Raw genomic sequence first — 22,775 nt, forward strand, 5'->3', positions numbered from 1 at the left:
TTTAAAACCGAGATGAGAAGAACTTTTTTCACACAGAGAGTGGTGAATCTCTGGAACTCTCTGCCACAGAGGGTAATTGAGGCCAGTTCATTGGCTATATTTAAGAGGGAGTTAGATGTGGCCCTTGTGGCTAAGGGGATCAGGGGGTATGGAGAGAAGGCAGGTACGGGATACTGAGTTGGATGATGAGCCATGATCATATTGAATGGCTATGCAGGCTCGAAAGGCCGAATGGCCTACTCCTGCACCTAATTTCTATGTTTCTAAGTTTCTAAGTTCAAGTGAGTTTATTGTCATGTGTCCCTGTATAGGACAATGACATTCTTGCTTTGCTTCAGCACAACACAACATAGTAGGCATTGACTACAGAACAGATCAGTGTGTCCATATACCATGATATAAATATATACACACACATGAATAAATAAACTGATAAAATGCAAATAACAGAAAGTGGTTATTAATAATCAGAGTTTTGTCCGAGCCAGGTTTAATAGCCTGATGGCTGTGGGGAAGTAGCTATTCCTGAACCTGGACGTTGCAGTCTTCAGGCTCCTTTACCTTCTACCTGAAGGTAGCAGGGAGATGAGTGTGTGGCCAGGATGGTGTGTGGGTCTTTGATGATGCTGCCAGCCTTTTTGAGGCAGCGACTGCGATAAATCCCCTCGATGGAAGGAAGGTCAGAGCCGATGATGGACTGGGCAGTGTTTACTACTTTTTGTAGTCTCTTCCTCTCCAGGGCGCTCAAGTTGCCGAACCAAGCCACGATGCAACCGGTCAGCATGCTCTCTACTGTGCACCTGTAGAAGTTAGAGAGAGTCCTCCTTGACAAACCGACTTGGGAGTGTGGGAGGAAAGTCTCGCACAGAGAAAACCCAGGCAGGTCACGGGTTAGAACGTGAAACCGGTTCTCTGGCGCTGTGAGACAGCAACTCTACCGCTGTGCCACCCAGTCACTAAAGATTAAGTCCCTAGGTCTTTGCGTTCCTCCAGTCTAATGCAAAGATGGCAGGAAGCTGGGATCCATGCCCAATACAGTCGGGCGGCACGGTGGTGCAGCGGTAGAGTCGCTGCCTCACAGCGCCGGAGACCCGGGATCGATCCTGACCGTACGTTCTCAACGTGACCTGCGTGGGTTTTCTCCGAGATCTTCCGTTTCCTCCCACACTCCGTGGAGACAGAACCCGGGCCTGCGGCGCTATGAGGCGACAACTCTAACGCTGCCTCACCGTAGCGACCTTGTTCTCAGTCGGCACGTGCGTGTCTCGGTGCGGGAGTTGCCGCTGTCTGATCGACTCAGTTGTCCTCTCTGGTTTGCAGGTACCCGAATGTTAACGTTCACAACTTCACCACGAGCTGGCGCGATGGACTGGCCTTCAACGCAATTGTCCACAAACACAGGTACGTTTGTGTCAGCACTTTGATCCTACTGTTACAGGCACGGAAATCGCTATCAAAATATGGGGGGGGGGGACAGGGACACAATTTCTTGGCGGCCGCGAGCACATGCGCACACTCACACACACACACGCCCGAGGCTTCGGAGGCTCAATCTAGCGTTAAATGCAGTCAACTCTGCCTGTCCCGCCAGGTTATCCTACAGCCCTGCCTGGACTGACGGGACACTAGCGCTGCTTCTCCGCGCTGGCTATAAGCTTGGGCCGTCGTTCCCGTAAGGGCAGGGCTGTAGGTTAACCTGGCGGGACAGGCAGAGTTGAGCTGGGAACTTGCATAGAAACTTAGAAAATAGGTGCAGGGGGAGGCCATTCGGCCCTTTGAGCCAGCACCATTCGCCATTCATTGCGATCGTGGCTGATCGTCCCCAATCAATAACCCGTGCCTGCCTTCTCCCCATATCCCTTGACTCCACTAGCCCCTAGAGCTCTATCTAACTCTCTCTTAAACCCATCCAGTGATTTGGCCTCCACTGCCCTCTGTGGCAGGGAATTCCTATAAACCCTTACTGCCCATATCCTCTGACTCCGCTATCTTTAAGAGCCCTATCTGCCTCTATCTTGAAAGCATCCAGAGAACCGGCCTCCACCGCCCTCTTGAGGCAGAGAATTCCACAGACTCACCACCCTCTGTGAGAAAAAGTGTTTCCTCGTCTCCGTTCTAAATGGCCGACCCCTTATTCTTAAATGAAAGATAAGGCAACAAAGTTATGACGACAAAGGAAACAGGTAATTGTTGGGAGTAGGTTAGGTGAAAATGAGTTACAGACAATGATACGCAACAAGATGACTGAAGCTGTGATGACTTGGGTGGGGGAGGGGCGGAGAGAGGAGGAATACAAAGGTTACTTGAAGTTAGGGAAATCATTAATTCAATTCAAATTATTACGTAGACTATATTATTCAAAAACGAGGTTGGATAAATTTTATCCAAACGTCTCTCCCAGATGCGATAAATGTTTGTTTCAAAACGCTAATATAACACATTCATTTGTAGGATGTACAAAGTTGAATAAATTTTGGAGTGATATATTTGATATATTTACAAAGCTTTTCAAGTCAAGAATAGAACCCAAAACGGAATGGATTATATTTGGAATAATAGGAGAAGATACCAATTTAAATAAAGATCAAAATGGTTTTTTTAATTATGGGTTAATAATTGGAAAGAAATTGATACTTAAATTTTGGAAAAATACAACCACACCAACTGTTAAAATGTGGATTAGGAATATGATGGACATAGCACGCCTTGAAGAAATGAGACTCCGACTAATAGATAAATATGACCAATTCTTAAGGAGTTGGTCTCCTTTCATCGACTTTTTGGAATCATGTGATGCAGCGGTACCGTAAGGATTGCTGATTTCAGTTCATGACGCGGATAGATCTACATCTCCGAATACAGATTTGAAAAATTCTCTTTTAAGGGGCCTTCTCTTCTATTTCTACTCTCCACTTTCTCTCTTCCTTTTTGATTTTTTATATATACACACTTCACGTTTTTCTACTCTCTACCATCTATTTTTCCACTTTTTCCTCTTTCTATTGTTTTCTTTTTCTTGTCTTGCTTCCTTCCTTCTCATAACATAAAACTAGAGGTTGTACATAGAATGGATTACGGTATTACATAGTTGGCACCTAAAATTAGGTTCCACTGTACTGTTTTGTGCTGAATTAACTTCTAATAAATAAACAACAACAAAAAAAAAGAAGTTAGGGAAATCAAATATTCATACCGTGCGGGGTTGTAAGCCGCCCGAGCGAATTGTGAGGTGCCGTTACGTATTTTTCGTTAAATTATTTTTCTTCCTTACTCAGGTCGGATCTGATAGATTTTGACAAACTAAAGAAGTCTAACGCCCACTACAACTTGCAGAATGCGTTCAACGTGGCTGAGCAGCAACTAGGCCTCACCAAACTCCTTGACCCCGAAGGTGCGACATCGCTTGTTTACGGATTAACGCTAAACTCCGATCGCTTAAGGGCCCGTCCCACGTTGCGATTTTTCCCCGCGGCTGCGAACGTCAGCGGCCGACGCCCGTAGTCGCCCGCGTCTACGACACTCCGCGCCACCGTCACGTCAAGCTACGGCACTCCGCGTCACCCACCCTCACAACACAAGAAGTCAAGTCAAGTCAATTTTATTTCCATAGCACATTTCGTTGACCAAAATGCTTTAACAGTGCAGGTGCCATTGACGGAGCCCAGCGTAGGTTTACGCGGTTAATTCCCGGGATGGCGGGACTGTCACACACTGAGAGAATGGAGCGGCTGTGGGCTTGTACACTCTGTGGAGTTTAGAAGGATGAGAGGGGATCTCATTGAAACATATAAGATTGTTAAGGGTTTGGACACGCTAGAGGCAGGAAACATGTTCCCGATGTCAGGGGAGTCCAGAACCAGGGGCCACACACACACACACACACAGTTTAAGAATAAGAGGTAAGCCATTTAGAACGGAGATGAGGAAACACTTTTTCTCACAGAGAGTTGTGAGTCTGTGGAATTCTCTGCCTCATTTACAAATTTACAATTTTTACCGGAGCCAATTAACCTACAAGCCTGCACGTCAGTTGAAGAATTAGGGGGCGGCCATGGTTGGGGTGAGAGCAGTCCTTGACGATGCTGAGCGCCCTCCGCAGGCAACGCTTGCTTTGGACAGACTCAATGGAGGGGAGCGAGGAACCGGTGATGCGTTGGGCAATTTTCACCACCCTCTGCAATGCCTTCCGGTCGGAGACAGAGCAGTTGCCGTACCATACTGTGATGCAGTTGGTAAGGATGCTCTCGATGGTGCAGCGGTAGAAGTTCACCAGGATCTGAGGAGACAGATGGACCTTCTTCAGTCTCCTCAGGAAGAAGAGACGCTGGTGAGCCTTCTTGATCAGAGTAGAGGTATTGTGGGTCCAAGAGAGGTCATCGGAGATGTTGACTCCCAGGAACCTGAGGCTAGAAACACGTTCCACCTCCGTCCCGTTAATGTGGATGGGGGTGTGCGTGCCGCCTCTGGACTTCCTGAAGTCTACAATGAGCTCCTTGGTCTTCTTGGAGTTAAGGGCCAGGTAGATGTGGAAGTGATGTGTGCGTTTGCTGGTCTCATTCTGGCCTCTTCCGTCCCTTGTCCTAGATGTCAGCGTGGACCAGCCTGATGAGAAATCTATCATCACATACGTGGCCACTTACTATCATTACTTCTCCAAGATGAAGGCGCTGGCCGTTGAAGGGAAGCGGATTGGAAAGGTAAGGGATCAAATTCTTGACAAAGGTCGCCACTCTGTCATACGCTGAGAGAATGGAGCGGCTGGGCTTGTACACTCTTGAGTTTATAACCATATAACAATTACAGCATGGAAACAGGCCATCTCGACCCTTCTAGTCCGTGCCGAACACATAATCTCCCCTAGTCCCATATACCTGCGCTCAGACCATAACCCTCCATTCCCTTCCCATCCATATAACTATCCAATTTATTTTTAAATGATAAAAACGAACCTGCCTCCACCACCTTCACTGGAAGCTCATTCCACACAGCTACCACTCTCTGAGTAAAGAAGTTCCCCCTCATGTTACCCCTAAACTTTCCCTTAATTCTCAATTCTCAGGGAACTGTGCACAGTTATTCCCAGATCCCTCTGTTCACCTACATTCTTCACTTCCCTACCATTTACCATGTACGTCCTATTTTGATTTGTCCTGCCAAGATGTAGCACCTCACACTTATCAGCATTAAACTCCATCTGCCATCTTTCAGCCCACTCTTCCAACTGGCATAAATCTCTCTGTAGACTTTGAAATGAGAGGGAATCTTATTGAAACCTGTAAGACTATTAAGGTTAGCGATACAGTGCGGAATCATGCTCTTCAGACCTCCGAATCCCCGCCGACCAGCGATCCAGGGTCTGAAGTAGGGTCTCGACCAAAAACGTCGCCTATTTCCTTCGCTCCATAGATGCTGCCTCACCCGCTGAGTTCCACCAGCATTTTTATCTACCTAAGATAAGGGTTTGGACAAGCTAACATGTTCCCGATGTTGGGGGGATTCCAGAACATGGGGCCACAGTTTAAGAATAAGGGGTAAGCCATTTAGAACGGATGAGAAAACACCTTTTCACTCAGAGAGTGGTGAGTCTGTGGAATTCTTTGCCTCAGAGGGCGGTGGAGGCCGGTTCTCTGGATACTTTCAAGAGAGAGCTACATAGAAACATAGAAATTAGGTGCAGGAATAGGCCATTCGGCCCTTCGAGCCTGCACCGCCATTCAATATGATCATGGCTGATCATCCAACTCAGTATCCCGTACCTGCCTTCTCTCCATACCCTCTGATCCCCTTGGCCACAAGGGCCACATCTAACTCCCTCTTAAATATAGCCAATGAACTGGCCTCAACTACCCTCTGTGGCAGAGAGTTCCAGAGATTCACCACTCTCTGTGTGAAAAAAGTTCTCCTCATCTCGGTTTTAAAGGATTTCCCCCTTATCCTTAAGCTGTGACCCCTTGTCCTGGAGGGCTAGATAGGGCTCTTAAAGAAAGTGGAGTCAGGGGATATGTGGAGAGAAGGCAGGAACGGGGTACTGATTGTGGATGATCGGCCACGATCCCATTGAATGGCGGTACTGGCTCGAAGGGCCGAATGGCCTCTACTCCTGCACCTATTGTCTATTGTCTATTGGAACGTGGTTGGTTTAGTGTTAGCTGAGGGGGGGAGGAGACAAGGATGTACACTGACTATCTGCCTGTGTTTCAGGTGTTGGACTACGCCATCGAAGCGGACAACATGATCGACAAGTACGAGACTCTGGCCTCCGACCTTCTGCAGTGGATAGAGTTCACCATCATCACGCTGAACGACCGCAAGTTGGCCAACTCCCTGAACGGGGTTCAGAACCAGCTCCAGGCGTTTAACACCTACCGCACGGTGGAGAAGCCGCCCAAGTAAGCGAACTGGGGCCGCCCCTTTCAACCCGGCGCGGTTCAGCGCACTTTAATTCAGGGATACAGCACGGAAACAGGCCCTTCGGCCCACCGTGTGCGACTCTCTCACTCCTCAAATACGGGACAAACGGTGAAAACACGAGACAAATTCCCCTGACGGCAATTCGTTGACCGACTGGGCCGTGGCTGGGTGAACGATGAGTTGGCCCCGGGTGCTGGACTGCACACAAAGCCCAGCCGGTGGGCCAGCTGAGGAGTTTTGGCCCCGGGGGGGGGGGCTGCGCGCAAAGTCCAGCGCCCCTTCCAACACGTGAACCGACGATCGGCCCGTGAGAAGGAGGGGTGTCGGCGGTCAGCGAAGGTCCGAAGGTCGGAAAGCTACGCCGGGCTGCCGACCGACCGACGGGGCCACGGGCGAGGCGCTGCTGCTGCACTCCACGGGCTGCACTACGTCGGGACGGGTGAGGCGGGGCCGGACGACCCGACAGTCCCCTCGACCCGAGTAGTCGCGGTCAAATACGGGACAAGGGCGTTCCCCGTACGGGACAAACCAATTTAGCCCAAAATACACGGGAAGTCCCGACAGTTGGCAACCCTAGGTGGAATCTGATGGGCCGAATGGCCTAATTCTGCTATAAATTTCAACGTCGGCGTCCACCTCAGCAACTCTGCGCGGCTTTCTCCGGGAGACCCGGGTTCGATCCCGACCACGGGTGCTGTCTGTACGGAGTTTGCACGTTCTCCTCGTGACCTGCGCGGTTTTTCTCCGTTTTTTTTACCACACTCAAGATACAACAAGATACGATACAAGATACATTTAATTGTCATTTGGACCCCTTGAGGTCCAAACGAAATGCCGTTTCTGCAGCCATACATTACAAATAAATAGACCCAAGACACAACATAATTTACATAAACATCCATCACATTGCTGCGATGGAAGGCCAAAAAACTTATCTCTCCACTGCACTCCCCCCCCACACTGATGACAGAGTTAAAGTCAAAGCCCCCGGCTGGCAATGGCGATTGTCCCGCGGCCATTAAAGCCACGCTGGGTGGTGCGAGGTCGCACACCGGGTCTTGGTGTTACAGCCCCCGGCGTGCGCTCGCAGAGTCCCGCGGCCATTCCAAGCCGCGCGGGGCAGTGATGTTAGGCCCCGCTCCAGGAGCTCTTCGACCCCGCAACTCGGGCGGGGGAAGTCGCCGTTGCGAGAGCCCTGAAAAGCGGTCTCCCTCCAGGGACCCGCGGGCTCCCGGTGCCGCCGTCCGCCAGACCCGCAGTTGGAGCCTCCGACTCTCCGGTAGCAGCAGCAGCAGCAGCAGCAGCGCTCCTCCACCGCTCCACCCGCTCCACCCGCTCCGGACTCGGCCAGCCCCGCGACGGCGACGGTGAGTCGTAGCACCAGAGTCCCCGGCTTCTTCCTGTTGGAGGCCGCTCCTCGTTGCGGCCCCAACGACAACGGAAACCCAACGAGAAAAGGTCGGGTCTCCCGTGCAAGGAGAGATTTAAAAAAGTTTCCCACCCCCCACCCCCCCACACACACACCCCTACAAAAAATAACAAAAACTACATTTAAACACAGACAGAAAATAATAAAACGCGGACAGATTGCAGAGGCCGCTGCTAACCAGAGTCGCGCCGCCCACCACTCCAAAGACGTACAGGTTTGTAGGTCAAATTGTAAATTGTCCCTAGCGTGTGCGAGAGAGCGCGAGAGTGTGCGGGGATCGCCGGTGGGCGAAGACGCTGCGCGCCGAAAGGGCCGGTTTCCGCGCTGCATCTCGAAACCGCACCGAATGTCTTCCACTGGGCCACGAACAGCCAGCCGTTAAAGAGAATTCTTGTCGTGCTTGCTTGACAGGTTTATCGAGAAGGGCAATCTGGAGGTTTTACTGTTCACCATACAAAGCAAAATGCGAGCCAATAATCAGAAAGTCTACATTCCACGGGAAGGCAAACTCATCTCAGACATCAACAAGGTGAGATGCCAGCCGGCGCCTTTTTCTACCGGTAGTTCAGCGGCGTTTCATAAAGTTGGGCGTGATATCGATGCTCCAGGTCGCTTGATCTTAGATTTTTTTAAAGCTTCTGATCTGAAGGATAATTGCGCTCGGTCAAGCAGCCTCCAGCATAGTTCTGAAACCTCGTCAGATATCAGATTCAGATTCAGATTCAATTTTAATTGTCATTGTCAGTGTACAGTACAGAGACAACGAAATGCATTTAGCATCTCCCTGGAAGAGCGACATAGCAAACGATTTGAATAAAAAAATAATAAGTGTCCGGGGGGGGGGGTGGTGATTGGCAGTCACCGAGGTACGTTGTTGAGTAGAGTGACAGCCGCCGGGAAGAAGCTGTTCCTCGACCTGCTGGTTCGGCAACGGAGAGACCTGTAGCGCCTCCCGGATGGTAGGAGGGTAAACAGTCCATGGTTGGGGTGAGAGCAGTCCTTGGCGATGCTGAGCGCCCTCCGCAGACAGCGCTTGCTTTGGACAGACTCAATGGAGGGGAGCGATCGAGGAACCGGTGATGCGTTGGGCAATTTTCACCACCCTCTGCGATGCCTTCCGGTCGGAGACAGAGCAGTTGCCGTACCATACTGTGATGCAGTTGGTAAGGATGCTCTCGATGGTGCAGCGGTAGAAGTTCACCAGGATCTGAGGAGACAGATGGACCTTCTTCAGTCTCCTCAGGAAGAAGAGACGCTGATGAGCCTTCTTGATCAGAGTAGAGGTATTGTGGGTCCAAGAGAGGTCATCGGAGATGTTGACTCCCAGGAGCATCTCTACATACCACAGGATGTAGCTGATGAAAACAGAACTGGTTAAAATAGCAGACTGCTTTTACTAGTGCGGGCATCGAAGGTTTAGTTTTAGGTTTTAGATTTTAGAGATACAGCGCGGAAACGGGCCCCCGAGTCTGCGCCGCCCAGCGACCCCCGGATTGGTGTAAGAAAGAACTACAGAGGTTGGTTTAAATCGAAGGTGGACATAAAATGCTGGAGTAACTCAGCGGGCCAGGCAGTGTCTCTGGGCAGAAGGAATGAGGACACTTCTTCAGACACTGAAAACGTGTTCTTCTCTCCAGAGATGCTGCCTGGGGTACCTCCAGCGTTTTGTGTCTACCTTATATGTATATATATGTGTGTGAGTGTGTGTGCGCGTGAGTGTTTGTGTACGAGTGAGTGTGTGTGTGTGTGCGAGTGAGTGTGTATGTGAGATTGTGTGTGTGTGGGTGAGTGTATTTGCGAGTGTGTGTGTGTTTGTGCGGTTGTGAATGTGTGTTTGCGTGTGTTATTATTGTATTTTAATAACCACACAGCCAGGCTGGTAGAATTTGTTGTGTGTACAGCTCGGTACAGGTTCCAACATTTCATCAAACATTAAACATATATAACCATATAACAATTACAGCACGGAAACAGGCCATCTCGACCCTTCTAGTCCATGCCGAACACATATTCTCCCCTAGTCCCATATACCTGCGCTCAGACCATAACCCTCCATTCCCTTCCCGTCCATATAACTATCCAATTTATTTTTAAATGATCAAAACGAACCTGCCTCCACCACCTTCACTGGAAGCTCATTCCACACAGCCACCACTCTCTGAGTAAAGAAGTTCCCCCTCATGTTACCCCTAAACTTCAGTCCCTTAATTCTCAAGTCATGTCCCCTTGTTTGAATCTTCCCTACTCTCAGTGGGAAAAGCTTTTCCACGTCAACTCTGTCTATCCCTCTCATCATTTTAAAAAACCTCTATCAAGTCCCCCCTTAACCTTCTGCGCTCCAAAGAATAAAGCCCTAACTTGTTCAACCTTTCTCTGTAACTTAGTTGCTGAAACCCAGGCAACATTCTAGTAAATCTCCTCTGTACTCTCTCTATTTTGTTGACATCCTTCCTATAATTAGGCGACCAAAATTGTACACCATACTCCAGAATTGGCCTCACCAATGCCTTGTACAATTTTAACATTACATCCCAACTTCTATACTCAATGCTCTGATTTATAAAGGCCAGCACACCAAAAGCTTTCTGTACCACCCAAAGAAACACAGATGAGATAGAAATTAGGTGCAGGGAGTAGGCCATTCGGCCCTTCGAGCCTGCACCGCCATTCAATATGATCATGGCTGATCATCCAACTCAGTATCCCGTACCTAACTTCTCTCCATACCCCCTGATCCCCTTAGCCACAAGGGCCACATCTAACTCCCTCTTAAATATAGCCCATGAACTGTGGCCTCAACTACCCTCTGTGGCAGAGAGTTCCAGAGATTCACCACTGTGTGAAAAAAGTTCTTCTCATCTCGGTTTTAAAGGATTTCCCCTTTATCCTTAAGCTGTTACCCCTTGTCCTGGACTTCCCTAACATCGGGAACAATCTTCCTGCATCTAGCCTGTTCAACCCCTTAAGAATTTTGTAAGTTTCTATAAGATCCCCTCCCAATCTTCTAAATTCTAGAGAGTATAAACCAAGTCTATCCAGTCTTTCTTCATAAGACAGTCCTGACATCCCAGGAATCAGTCTGGTGAACCTTCTCTGCACTCCCTCTATGGCAATAATGTCCTTCCTCATAATGTCCTATCTACATGAGATTCCACTTTCAGGGAACTGTGCACAGTTATTCCCAGATCCCTCTGTTCACCTACATTCTTCAATTCCCTACCCTATATATCATAGATATACATACAGACAGACACATTACATAATACATAAGGGCCATGCTTATTCTTATTCCTCACCGTACAGAGTTTAAAATGTTAATTGCAGTGGGAATGAAACTGTTTTTGAAGCGGTTTGTTTTGGAGGCAATTGTCCTGTAGCGCCTCCCAGAGGCATAGTGTGCAGGGCGAGTAGGATCAGAGATGATCTTGCGGGCCCTGTGTAGTGTCCGTTTGTGATTCCAGAGATGATTCCAGAGATGGTAAGGGTAAGCCAATAATTTTTGATGCTCTGTTGATGATGCGCTGTAATTTCTTCCGGGAGAGTGAGTCGAGACTGCCGAACCAGACTGTGATGGATGAAGTGAGGACGCTTTCACTGATGGCTGTATAGAAGCGGAGCATGAGATGAGACCTTACTCCGAACTTCCTGAGCTGTGTGTGTGAGAGCATGTGTGAGTGTGTGCGTATATGTGTGAGTGTGTGTGTGCACGTGCTTTAGTGCGAATGTGTGCGTGTGAGTGTGCGTATATGTGTCAGTATGTGTCAGTATGTGTATGCACGTGCTTGAGTGTGAATGTGTGCGTGTGAGTGTGTGTATATGTGTGAGTGTGTGCGTATATGTGTGAGTGTGTGCGTATATGTGTGAGTATGTGTGAGTGTGTATGCACGTGCTTGAGTGCGAATGTGTGCGTGTGAGTGTGTTTGTGTGTGAGCGTGTGTGTGCGTGAGTGTGTGTGCGCGTGCGTGTATGTATGTAAGTGAATGTGTGTGGGTGTGCGTGCGAGTTTGTACGAGTGTGTGTGAGTGTGACTAAGTGTGAGCGTGTGTGTGCGTGAGTATGTGTGTATGTGAGTATGCGTGTGAGTGTGCGTGAGTATGAGTGTGTGTGTGCGCGTATATGTGTGAGTATGTGTGAGTGTGTGTATGCAGTGCTTTAGTGCGAATGTGTGCGTGTGAGTGTGTGTTTGCGAGTGTGTGAGTGTGTGTGCGTGAGTATGTGTGTAAGTGAATGTGGGTGTGCGTGCGTGTGAGTTTGTATGAGTGCGTGTGAGTGTGACTAAGTGTGAGCGTGTGTGTGCGTGAGTATGCGTGTGAGTGTGTGTGTGCGAGTGTGCACGTGTGCGTGTGAGTGTTTCTGTCTCTCATTGATTATATTTACAGTGAACCAGGGCTACATTTTCTGTAGCGATGCTGCTGCGTGTGTAAGAATGTTCATTGTCCTATCTGGGGCCCCCGACTCTTGCTGCAGTTGCAGAGATAGCACCGACCCGATGGGCCGAACGGCCTGCGTTGCCGTACCAGCCCCCCTCCCCCCCGGTCTGACATTCCAGTTGACTCTTCCTCAGGCTTGGGAGCGCCTGGAGAAAGCGGAGCATGAGCGGGAGCTGGCCTTGCGGACGGAGCTGATCCGGCAGGAGAAGCTGGAGCAACTCGCCCACCGGTTCGACCGCAAAGCCGCCATGCGCGAGACGTGGCTGAGCGAAAACCAGCGGCTGGTTTCCCAGGTGAGCGCGGACCCGCGGACGGACGGCACGAGACTCGGCGGCGGCATCTCCGGGAGGGAAGGAACGGGCGACGTTTCGGGTCGAGACGTTATTCCCGATATTGGGGAAATCCAGAACAAGGGGTCACACAGTTTAAGGATAAGCGGGAAATCTTTTCGGACCGAGATGAGAAAAAAAAAATTGGCGAATCTGTGGAATTCTCTGCCACAGAAGGTAGTTGAGGCCACACACAGTTCATTGGCTATATTTAAGAGGGAGTTAGATGTGGCCCTTGTGGCTAAAGGGATCAGGGGGTATGGAGAGAAGGCAGGGACGGGATACTGAGTTGGATGACTGATTCCTGGGATGTCAGGACTGTCTTATGAAGAAAGACTGGATAGACTTGGTTTATACTCTCTAGAATTTAGACGATTGAGGGGGGATCTTATAGAAACTTACAAAATTCTTAAGGGGTTGGACAGGCTAGATGCAGGAAGATTGTTCCCGATGTTAGGGAAGTCAGGACAAGGGGTCACAGCTTAAGGATAAAGGGGAAATCCTTTAAAACCGAGATGAGAAGAACCCACGCAGAGAGTGGTGAATCTCTGGAACTCTCTGCCACAGAGGGTAGTTGAGGCCAGTTCATTGGCTATATTTAAGAGGGAGTTAGATGTGGCCCTTTGGCTAAGGGGATCAGGGGGTATGGAGAGAAGGCAGGTACGGGATACTGAGTTGGATGATCAGCCATGATCATATGAATGGCGGTGCAGGCTCGAAGGGCCGAATGGCCTCTACTCCTGCACCTATTGTCTGCCTCCTCCTGCACATATTGAATGGCCTCTACTCCTGCACCAGATGTGGCCCTGTATAAGGAACCTGCAGGAGGACCTCTTTGCTCCTATACTCAACTCCTCTTGTTATGAAGGCCAACATGCCATTAGCTTTCTTCGCTGCCTGCTGTAACTGGAGTGGGATTAAGACAATATAGACAATGGGTCATGACTTCAGAATTAAGGGACAGAAGTTTAGGGGTAATATGAGGGGGAACTTCTTTACGCAGAGAGTGGTGGCGGTGTGGAATGAGCTCCCAGTGGAAGTGGTGGAGGCAGGTTCATTGGTATCATTTAAAAATAAATTGGATAGGCGGATGGATGAGAAGGGAATGGAGGGTTATGGTATGAGTGCAGGCAGGTGGGACTAAGGGGAATTTTTTTTTTTGTTCGGCATGGACTTGTAGGGCCGAGATGGCCTGTTTCCGTGCTGTGATTGTTATATGGTTATATGGGTGCGGGAGTAGGCCATTCGGCCCCTCGATCCAGCAGGAATGAAAGTCTCAAACAGAAACGGAACCCGTCAGGGCCGATGCCTGACTCCAGTTCCCAGGGTTTTGTTCTCTTATCGTTCTCTCGTGCTGGTCTCTCTCTTTAGGACAACTTCGGGCTGGACTTGCCGGCGGTGGAGGCGGCCACCAGGAAGCACGAGGCCATCGAGACGGACATCAACGCCTACAATGAGCGCGTGCAGGCGGTGGTGGCCGTTGCCAAGGAGCTGCAGGCCGAACGCTACTACGACATCAAGCGCATCGCCGTGCGCAAGGACAACGTCCTCCGGCTGTGGGACTACCTGCGCGAGCTGCTGCAGGCTCGCCGCGAGCGGCTGGTGAGGAACCTCGAGCTGCAGAAGATGTTCCAGGAGATGCTGTACATCGTGGACTGGATGGAAGACATGAAGGTACGTTACGCCCCCTCCCCCGTCCGCCCATCCCCTCACAAAGAGGTTCCAGGGAGATTCTAGTACCAATAGACAGGCCTTTCGGCCCACCTAAACAGGCCCTTCACCATTTGGAGAAACAGGCCCTTGGGCCTACCAAAACAGGCCCTCTACTATTTGGAGAAACAGGCCCTTCGGCCTACCGAAACAGGCCCTTTACTATTTGGAGAAACAGGCCCTTGGGCCTACCAAAACAGGCCCTTCACCATTTGGAGAAACAGGCCTTCGGCCTACCTAAACAGGCCCTTCACCATTTGGAGAAACAGGCCCTTCGGCCCACCAAAACAGGCCCTTCACCATTTGTAGAAACAGGCCCTTGGGCCTACCAAAACAGGCTCTTCACCATTTGGAGAAGTAGGCCATTCGGCCCACCAAAACAGGCCCTTCACCATTTGGAGAAACAGGCCCTTGGGCCTACCAAAACAGGCCCTTCACCATTTGGAGAAACAGGCCTTCGGCCTACCAAAACAGGCCCTTCACCATTTGGAGAAACAGGCCTTCGGCCTACCGAAACAGGCCCTTCACCATTTGGAGAAACAGGCCCTTGGGCCCACCAAAACAGGCCCTTCACCATTTGTAGAAACAGGCCCTTGGGCCTACCAAAACAGGCTCTTCACCATTTGGAGAAGTAGGCCATTCGGCCCACCAAAACAGGCTCTTCACCATTTGGAGAAGTAGGCCATTCGGCCTACCGAAACAGGCCCTTCACCGTTTGGAGAAACAGGCTCTTCGGCCCTCCAAGTCAATGGACAATAGACAATAGGTGCAGGAGTAGAGGCCATTCGGCCCTTCGAGCCAGCACCGCCATTCAATGTGATCATGGCTGATCATCCCCAATCAGTACCCAGTTCCTGCCTTCTCCCCATATCCCCTGACTCCACTATCTTTAAGAGCCCTATCTAGCTCTCTCTTGAAAGCATCCAGAGAACCGGCCTCCACCGCCCTCTTGAGGCAGAGAATTCCACAGACTCACAACTCTCTGTGAGAAAAAAGTGTTTCCTCGTCTCTGTTCTAAATGGTTTACTCCTTATTCTTAAACTGTGGCCCCTGGTTCTGGACTCATCCAACATTGGGAACATGTTTCCTGCCTCTAGCGTGTCCAAACCCTTAACAATCTCATATGTTTCAATGAGATCCTCTCTCGTCCTTCTAAACTCCAGAAAGTATCCAGAGAACCGGCCTCCACCGCCCTTTGAGGCAGAGAATTCCACAGACTCACCACTCTCTGTGTGAAAAAGTGTTTCCTCATCTCCGTTCTAAATGGTTTACTCCTTATTCTTAAACTGTGTGTGAGTTTAGAAGGATGTTATAGAAATGTATAAAATTCTAAAAGGACTGGACTAGCTAGATGCAGGAAAAATGGTTCCCAATGTTGGGCGAGTCCAGAACCACACACTTAGAATAAAGGGGAGGTCATTTAAGACTGAGACTTGAGACATTTAAGGCCATTTAAGACGTCTTCGAAGGGTCTCGACCCGAAACGTCGCCTATACCTTCGCTCCATTGATGCTGCCTCATCCGCTGAGTTTCTCCGGCATTTTTGTCTACCGTATGTCCTCTGGTCCTCGATTCCCCCCTACTCTGGACAAGAGATTCCGTGCGTCTAGGTTCCTAAAATGGCTGATCTTTGAGGGCAATCGTTCTATTTTTCAGGGCCGCCTGCAGTCGCAAGACTTCGGCAAGCACCTTCACGGGGTCGAAGACCTGCTCCAGACACACACGCTGGTCGAGGCCGACATCGCAGTGCAGGCGGAACGCGTTAAAACCGTCACCACCGGCGCGCAGCGGTTCAGCACGAACGAGGAAGGTAAATGACCAATGCCCGCTCCAGTTTCCCGCCGTTAATGATCACATGTCAGATCAGAATCACTTTATTCTCCAAGTATGTTTTGCAACTTACGAGGAATTTCATCTCCATTCAATGTGATCATGGCTGATCATCCCCAATCAGTATCCCGTTCCTGCCTTCTCCCCATATCCCCTGACTCCGCTATCTTTTAAGAGCCCTATCTAGCTTCTCTCTTGAAAGCATCCAGAGAACCGGCCTCCACCGCCCTCTGAAGCAGAGAATTCCACAGATTCACAACTCTCTGTGAGAAAAAGAGTTTCCTCGTCTCCGTTCTAAATGGCTTACCCCTTATTCTTAAACTGTGTGTGTGTGTGTGTGGCCCCTGGTTCTGGACTCCCCCAACATCGGGAACATGTTTCCTGCCTCCGGCGTGTCCAAGCCCTTAATAATCTTATGTGTTTCAATATAAGATTATTATATTTCAGATAGAAACATAGAAACATAGAAATTAGGTGCAGGAGTAGAGGCCATTCGGCCCTTCGAGCCTGCACCGCCGTTCAATATGATCATGGCTGATCATCCAACTCAGTATCCCGTATACTCTCTAGATCCCACTCTCTGCCTTCTCTCCATACCCCCTGATCCCCTTAGCCACAAGGGCCACATCTAACTCCCTCTTAAATATAGCCAACGAACTGGCCTCAACTACCCTCTATGGCAGAGAGTTCCAGAGATTCACCACTCTATGTGTGAAAAAAGTTCTTCTCATCTCGGTTTTAAAGGATTTCCCCTTTATCCTTAAGCTGTGACCCCTTGTCCTGGACTTCCTCTCATCCTTCAAAACACCAGAGTGTACAAGCCCAGCCGCTCCATTCTCTCAGCATATGACAGTCCCGCCATCCCGGGAATTAACTTTGTAAACCTACGCTGTTCAGCTCCTGCATCGGGGGGGATTTCAGCTGCCCCGGGCGATCGTAGCTCGGGTCGAGGCTGGTCGAACCTTCCGTGGCATTGGAGCTTCCGATTAGCCTCACCCGAGACTTAAGTCCGCGGTGGGAGCTACCCCAGGCAAGGGATCCGCTCCAATGTTAAGTCCACGCCCAGCAGTTACGACAGTCCGAGGAGGCTCCCAGCTCCAGCGATGGTAGGCCGCAGAGCCCTGGGAATGTGATCCGAAAATTGATCACATCTCCGGGAAGCTAAGAACTTGAAAAAAAATTTGCCCCGATCCCCTCCCCCCACATAAAACATGTCCTAAGATAGACACCACAAGTCACAGAGGGCGGTGGAGGCCACATCAGTGGATATTTTCATGGCAGAGACAGACAAATTCTCTATTGGCATGTGCAGGAAGGAACTGCAGACGCTTTCGGGTTAAATCGAAGACAGACACAACATGCTGGAGTAACTCAGTAGGGGCAGGCAGCATCTCTGGAGAGAAGGAATGGGTGACGTTTTGGGTCGAGACCCTTCATTCCCCCTTCCCATTCCCACACTGACCTTTCTGTCCTGGGCCTCCTCCACTCTGACATTCAGAGTGAGGCCCAGCGCAAATTGGGAGGAACAGCGCCTCATATTTCACTTGCTGAAGAAACTCAGCGGGTGAGGCAGCATCTGTGGAGAGAGACCCTTCTTCAGATTTTGCTTGGGTAGTGGTATGAACATTGACTTCTCTAACTTCAAGTAACCCTTGCTTTCGCTCCATCGATGCTGCCTCACCCGCTGAGTTTCTCCGGCATTTTTGTCTACCGTATATCCTCTGGCCCTCGATTCCCCCCCCGACTCTGGACAAGAGATTCCGGGCGCCTGGGTTCCTAAAATGGCTGATATTGGAGGGCAGTCGTTCTATTTTTCAGAGCGGCCTGCAGTTGCAAGGCTTTGGCAAGTACTGGGTTGAAGGCCTCCAGTTTAAATTCCATTTGGAATATTTTGGAGGACCAAGAAACCAAGAAACCTGTTTCAGATGCACCCGCTGGTCGAGGCCGACATCGTGTTAAAACCGTTACGTGATTATGGGTTAATAATTCAATTCAAATTATTACATAGACTATATTATTCAAAAACGAGGTTGAATACATTTTATCCAAACGTCTCTCCCAGATGCGATAAATGTTTGTTTCAAAACGCTAATATAACACATTCATTTGTAGGATGTACAAAGTTGAATACATTTTGGAGTGATATATTTGATATATTTACAAAGCTTTTCAAGTCAAGAATAGAACCCAAAACGGAATGGATTATATTTGGAATAATAGGAGAAGATACCAATTTAAATAAAGATCAAAATGTTTTTTTTAATTATGGGTTAATAATTGGAAAGAAATTGATACTTAAATTTTGGAAAAATACAACCACACCAACTGTTAAAATGTGGATTAGGAATATGATGGACATAGCACGCCTTGAAGAAATGAGACTCCGACTAATAGATAAATATGACCAATTCTTAAGGAGTTGGTCTCCTTTCATCGACTTTTTGGAATCATGTGATGCAGCGGTACCGTAAGGATTGCTGATTTCAGTTCATGACGCGGATAGATCTACATCTCCGAATACAGATTTGAAAAATTCTCTTTTAAGGGGCCTTCTCTTCTATTTCTACTTTCCACTTTCTCTCTTCCTTTTTGATTTTTTATATATACACACTTCACGTTTTTCTACTCTCTACCAGCTATTTTTCCACTTTTTCCTCTTTCTATTGTTTTCTTTTTCTTGTCCTGGGCAATGAACTGGCCTCAACTACCCTCTCTACCCACTCTCTGCCACAGAGGGTAGTTGAGGCCAGTTCATTGGCTATATTTAAGAGGGAGTTAGATGTGGCCCTTGTGGCTACGGGGATCAGGGGGTATGGAGAGAAGGCAGGTACGGGATACTGAGTTGGATGATCAGCCATGATCATATTGAATGGCGGTGCAGGCTCGAAGGGCCGAATGGCCTACTCCTGCACTTAATTTCTATGTTTCTATATTTAAGAGGGAGTTAGATGTGGCCCTTGTGGCTAGGGTGATCAGGGGGTATGGAGAGAAAGGCAGGTACGGGAAACTGAGGTGCAGGAGCCAGGCCATTATTGAATCGAGCCTGCACCGCTCGAATTCAATATGGCCTACTCCTGATCACCTAATTTCAGTTTCTATATTTACCTGAGTTCTCTCCTTACCCCCTAAGGGGATCAGCCACATGGGAGAAGGCAGGTACGGGATACTCTTGGATGATCAGCCATGATCATATTGAATGGTGGGCAGGCTCAATGGCCTACTGCACCTAATTTCTATGTTTCTATGTCCTGCTTACTTCCTTCTTATAACATAAAACTAGAGGTTGTACATAGAATGGATTACGGTATTACATAGTTGGCACCTAAAATTAGGTTCCACTGTACTGTTTTGTGATGTATTAACTTCTAATAAAATAAACAACAAAAAAACCGTTACGTGAGACTTAATAATCCCCCGTGGTTTGTGTTCCCGCCAGGTTACAAGCCGTGCGACCCCGAGATTGTCCGGGAACGGGCGGCGCACTTGGAGCGTTGCTACGGGGAGCTGTGCGAGCTGGCGGGCGAGCGGCGTGCCAAGCTGGAGGAGTCGCGCCGCCTGTGGAAGTTCTTCTGGGAGATGGGCGAGGAGGAGGCGTGGATCCGCGAGAAGGAGCAGATCATGTCGTCGGACGATCACGGGCGCGACCTGACCGGAGTGGCGCTGCTGGTCAGCAAGCACAGCTCGCTGATGGACGAGCTGAGCGGCCGCAGCGGCCCCCTGCAGCAGACCATCGGGGCGGGCGAGGGACTGGTGGCCGAGGGGCGCCTGGGGGCGGAGGCGGTGGGCGAGAAGATCGCCGAGATCCGCGGCCTGTGGGCGCGGCTGGAGGAGCTGGCCGCCCAGCGGGGGAGGCGGCTGGCCGAGACCGCCAGCCTGTACCAGTTCCAGGCCGATGCGGACGACACCGAGGCCTGGATCCTCGACTCGCTGCGGCTGGCCTCCAGCACGGAGGTGGGCCACGACCAGTACTCCACCCAGACGCTGGCCAAGAAGCACCGCGAGGTCGAGGACGAGGTCCACCACCACCGGCCCACCATCGACGCCCTACACGAGCAGGCCCGGAGCCTGCCCAGCGACACCGCCCGCTCCCCAGAGGTGGACGGACGGCTGCCCGCTATCGAGCAGCGATACGAGGAGCTGGTGGCCTTGGCGCGGCAGCGGCGCCTCGCCCTGCAGGACGCTCTGGCCCTCTACAAGATGTTCAGCGAGGCGGACGCCTGCACCCTGTGGATCGATGAGAAGGAACAATGGCTGAACTGCATGGAGATCCCCGAGAAACTGGAGGACCTTGAAGTCGTTCAGCACAGGTACTGCAGCTTTCATAGAAACATAGAAACATAGACAATAGGTGCAGGAGTAGAGGCCATTCGGCCCTTCGAGCCTGCACCATTCACCATTCAATATGATCATGGCTGATCATCCAACTCAGTATCCCGTCCCTGCCTTCTCTCCATACCCTCTGATCCTTCTATTTATTTTTCATGCACACTGAATGGACACTGGTTGAGAAACGTTTTTTTTGTTTCCTCTGGGTATGTGAATACTCAGGAAATGACAATAAAGATATACAATCCCAATATCTGCAAAGAGACAACGAGGAACTTATGGTCGGAAAAATAGACAATAGACGCAGGAGTCGAGGCCATTCGGCCCTTCGAGCCAGCACCATTCGCCATTCATGGCTGATCATCCAACTCAGTATCCCGTCCCTGCCTTCTCTCCATACCCCCTGATCCCTTTAGCCACAAGGGCCACATCTAACTCCCTCTTAAATATAGCCAATGAACTGTGTGGCCTCAACTACCCTCTGCGGCAGAGAGTTCCAGAGATTCACCACTCTCTGTGTGATAAAAGTTCTTCTCATCTCGATTTTAAAGGATTTCCCCCTTATCCTTAAGCTGTGACCCCTTGTCCTGGACTTCCCCAACATCGGGAGCAATCTTCCTGCATCCAGCCTGTCCAACCCCTTAAGAATTTTGTAAGTTTCTATAAGATCCCCTCTCAATCTCCTAAATTCTAGAGAGTATAAACCAAGTCTATCCAGTCTTTCTTCATAAGACAGTCCTGACGTCCCAGGAATCAGTCTGGTGAACCTTCTCTTCACTCCCTCTATGGCAATAATGTCCTTCCTCAGATTTGGAGACCAAAACTGTACGCAATACTCCAGGTGTGGTCTCACCAAGACCCTGTACAACTGCAGTAGAACCTCCCTGTTCCTATACTCAAATCCTTTTGCTATGAAAGCTAACATACCATTCGCTTTCTTCACTGCCTGCTGCACCTGCATGCCTACCTTCAATGACTGGTGTACCATGACACCCAGGTCTCGCTGCATCTCCCCCTTTCCCATATATTTTAATATATGATTATAAATGTTTTTTTTATTGAACCCACAAAATGTTTGATGTTTGTCGAATATAATAGAAGAGAGTATATGTGCAAATAATAGACACTGATATTTTTATGGAAGGTATTATAATATTGAAGTATTAATGTCAGGGGGGGCCACAGAAAAATTAAAAGATCCCAAGGCTAAAAAAGGTTGGGAGCCCCTGGTGTACGCTACAGTGAAGTCCCGAATAGATCATTTTATGAGTTAACTTAACATTGGGTGCATGTGACTTGTTTTTCCACGAGCAATGAATTATTCCGCGTAAATTATTCCTGTTAAAGCATAATGTTTAGTAAGAAATCTTTGAAATATGTGTGACAGAGTGCACCTTGTACATCGAACTCCTCCGCGCACATCGTTGAGTATAGGAGCAAAGAGGCCCTTCTGCAGTTGTACAGGGCCCTAGTGAGACCACACCTGGAGTATTGTGTGCAGTTTTGGCCTGTTGGCCTTCATAACAAGAGGAGTTGAGTATAGGAGCAAAGAGGCCCTTCTGCAGTTGTACAGGGCCCTAGTGAGACCACACCTGGAGTATTGTGTGCAGTTTTGGCCTGTTGGCCTTCATAACAAGAGGAGTTGAGTATAGGAGCAAAGAGGCCCTTCTGCAGTTGTGCAGGGCCCTAGTGAGACCACACCTGGAGTATTGTGTGCAGTTTTGACCCCCTAATTTGAGGAAGGACATTCTTGCTATTGAGGGACTGCAGCGTAGGTTTACAAGGTTCATACCTGGGATGGCGGGACTGTCATATGCTGAGAGAATGGAGCACCTGGGCTTGTACACTCTGGAGTTTAGAAGGATGAGAGGGGATCTCATTGAAACATGTGAGATTGTTAAGGGTTTGGACACGCTAGAGGCAGGAAACATATTCCCAATGTTGGATGAGTCCAGAACCAGGGGCCACAGTTTAAGAATAAGGGGTAAGCCATTTAGAACGGAGACGAGGAAACATTTTTTCTCACAGAGAGTTGTGTCTGTGGAATTCTCTGCCTCAGAGGGCAGGCCGGTTCTCTGGATACTTTCAAGAGAGAGCTAGATAGGGCTCTTAAAATTCGCGGAGTCAGGGGATATGGGGAGAAGGCAGGAACGGGGTACTGATTGGGGATGATCAGCCATGATCACATTGAATGGCGGTGCTGGTGCTGGCTCGAAGGGCTGAATGGCCTCTACTCCTGCACCTATTGTCCATTTTCTATAGACTCGCTGGGCCGAAGGGCCTGTTTCTCCCAACTAAACTGGACAAGCT

General features: G+C 49.5%; 1 protein-coding gene across 3 annotated transcripts in view; it reads left to right on the plus strand.

Annotated features, from left to right (window-relative positions):
- The window catches only part of LOC129714977 (spectrin beta chain, non-erythrocytic 1-like), a 194,598-nt gene that overhangs the window by 119,582 nt on the left and 52,241 nt on the right, over window positions 1-22,775 (plus strand). For all 3 annotated transcript variants that reach the window (XM_055664781.1, XM_055664780.1, XM_055664782.1), the window contains 9 exons: window positions 1,321-1,401; window positions 3,276-3,391; window positions 4,585-4,697; window positions 6,202-6,389; window positions 8,252-8,369; window positions 12,405-12,563; window positions 13,971-14,273; window positions 15,966-16,119; window positions 19,576-20,446. In XM_055664781.1, the coding sequence (XP_055520756.1) occupies window positions 1,321-1,401; window positions 3,276-3,391; window positions 4,585-4,697; window positions 6,202-6,389; window positions 8,252-8,369; window positions 12,405-12,563; window positions 13,971-14,273; window positions 15,966-16,119; window positions 19,576-20,446 (2,103 nt within the window). The remainder of the gene's footprint in view (window positions 1-1,320; window positions 1,402-3,275; window positions 3,392-4,584; window positions 4,698-6,201; window positions 6,390-8,251; window positions 8,370-12,404; window positions 12,564-13,970; window positions 14,274-15,965; window positions 16,120-19,575; window positions 20,447-22,775) is intronic.

The sequence above is a fragment of the Leucoraja erinacea genome, chromosome 44 (genome assembly GCF_028641065.1).
Source record: "Leucoraja erinacea ecotype New England chromosome 44, Leri_hhj_1, whole genome shotgun sequence".
Classification (NCBI taxonomy): Eukaryota; Metazoa; Chordata; class Chondrichthyes; order Rajiformes; family Rajidae; genus Leucoraja; species Leucoraja erinaceus.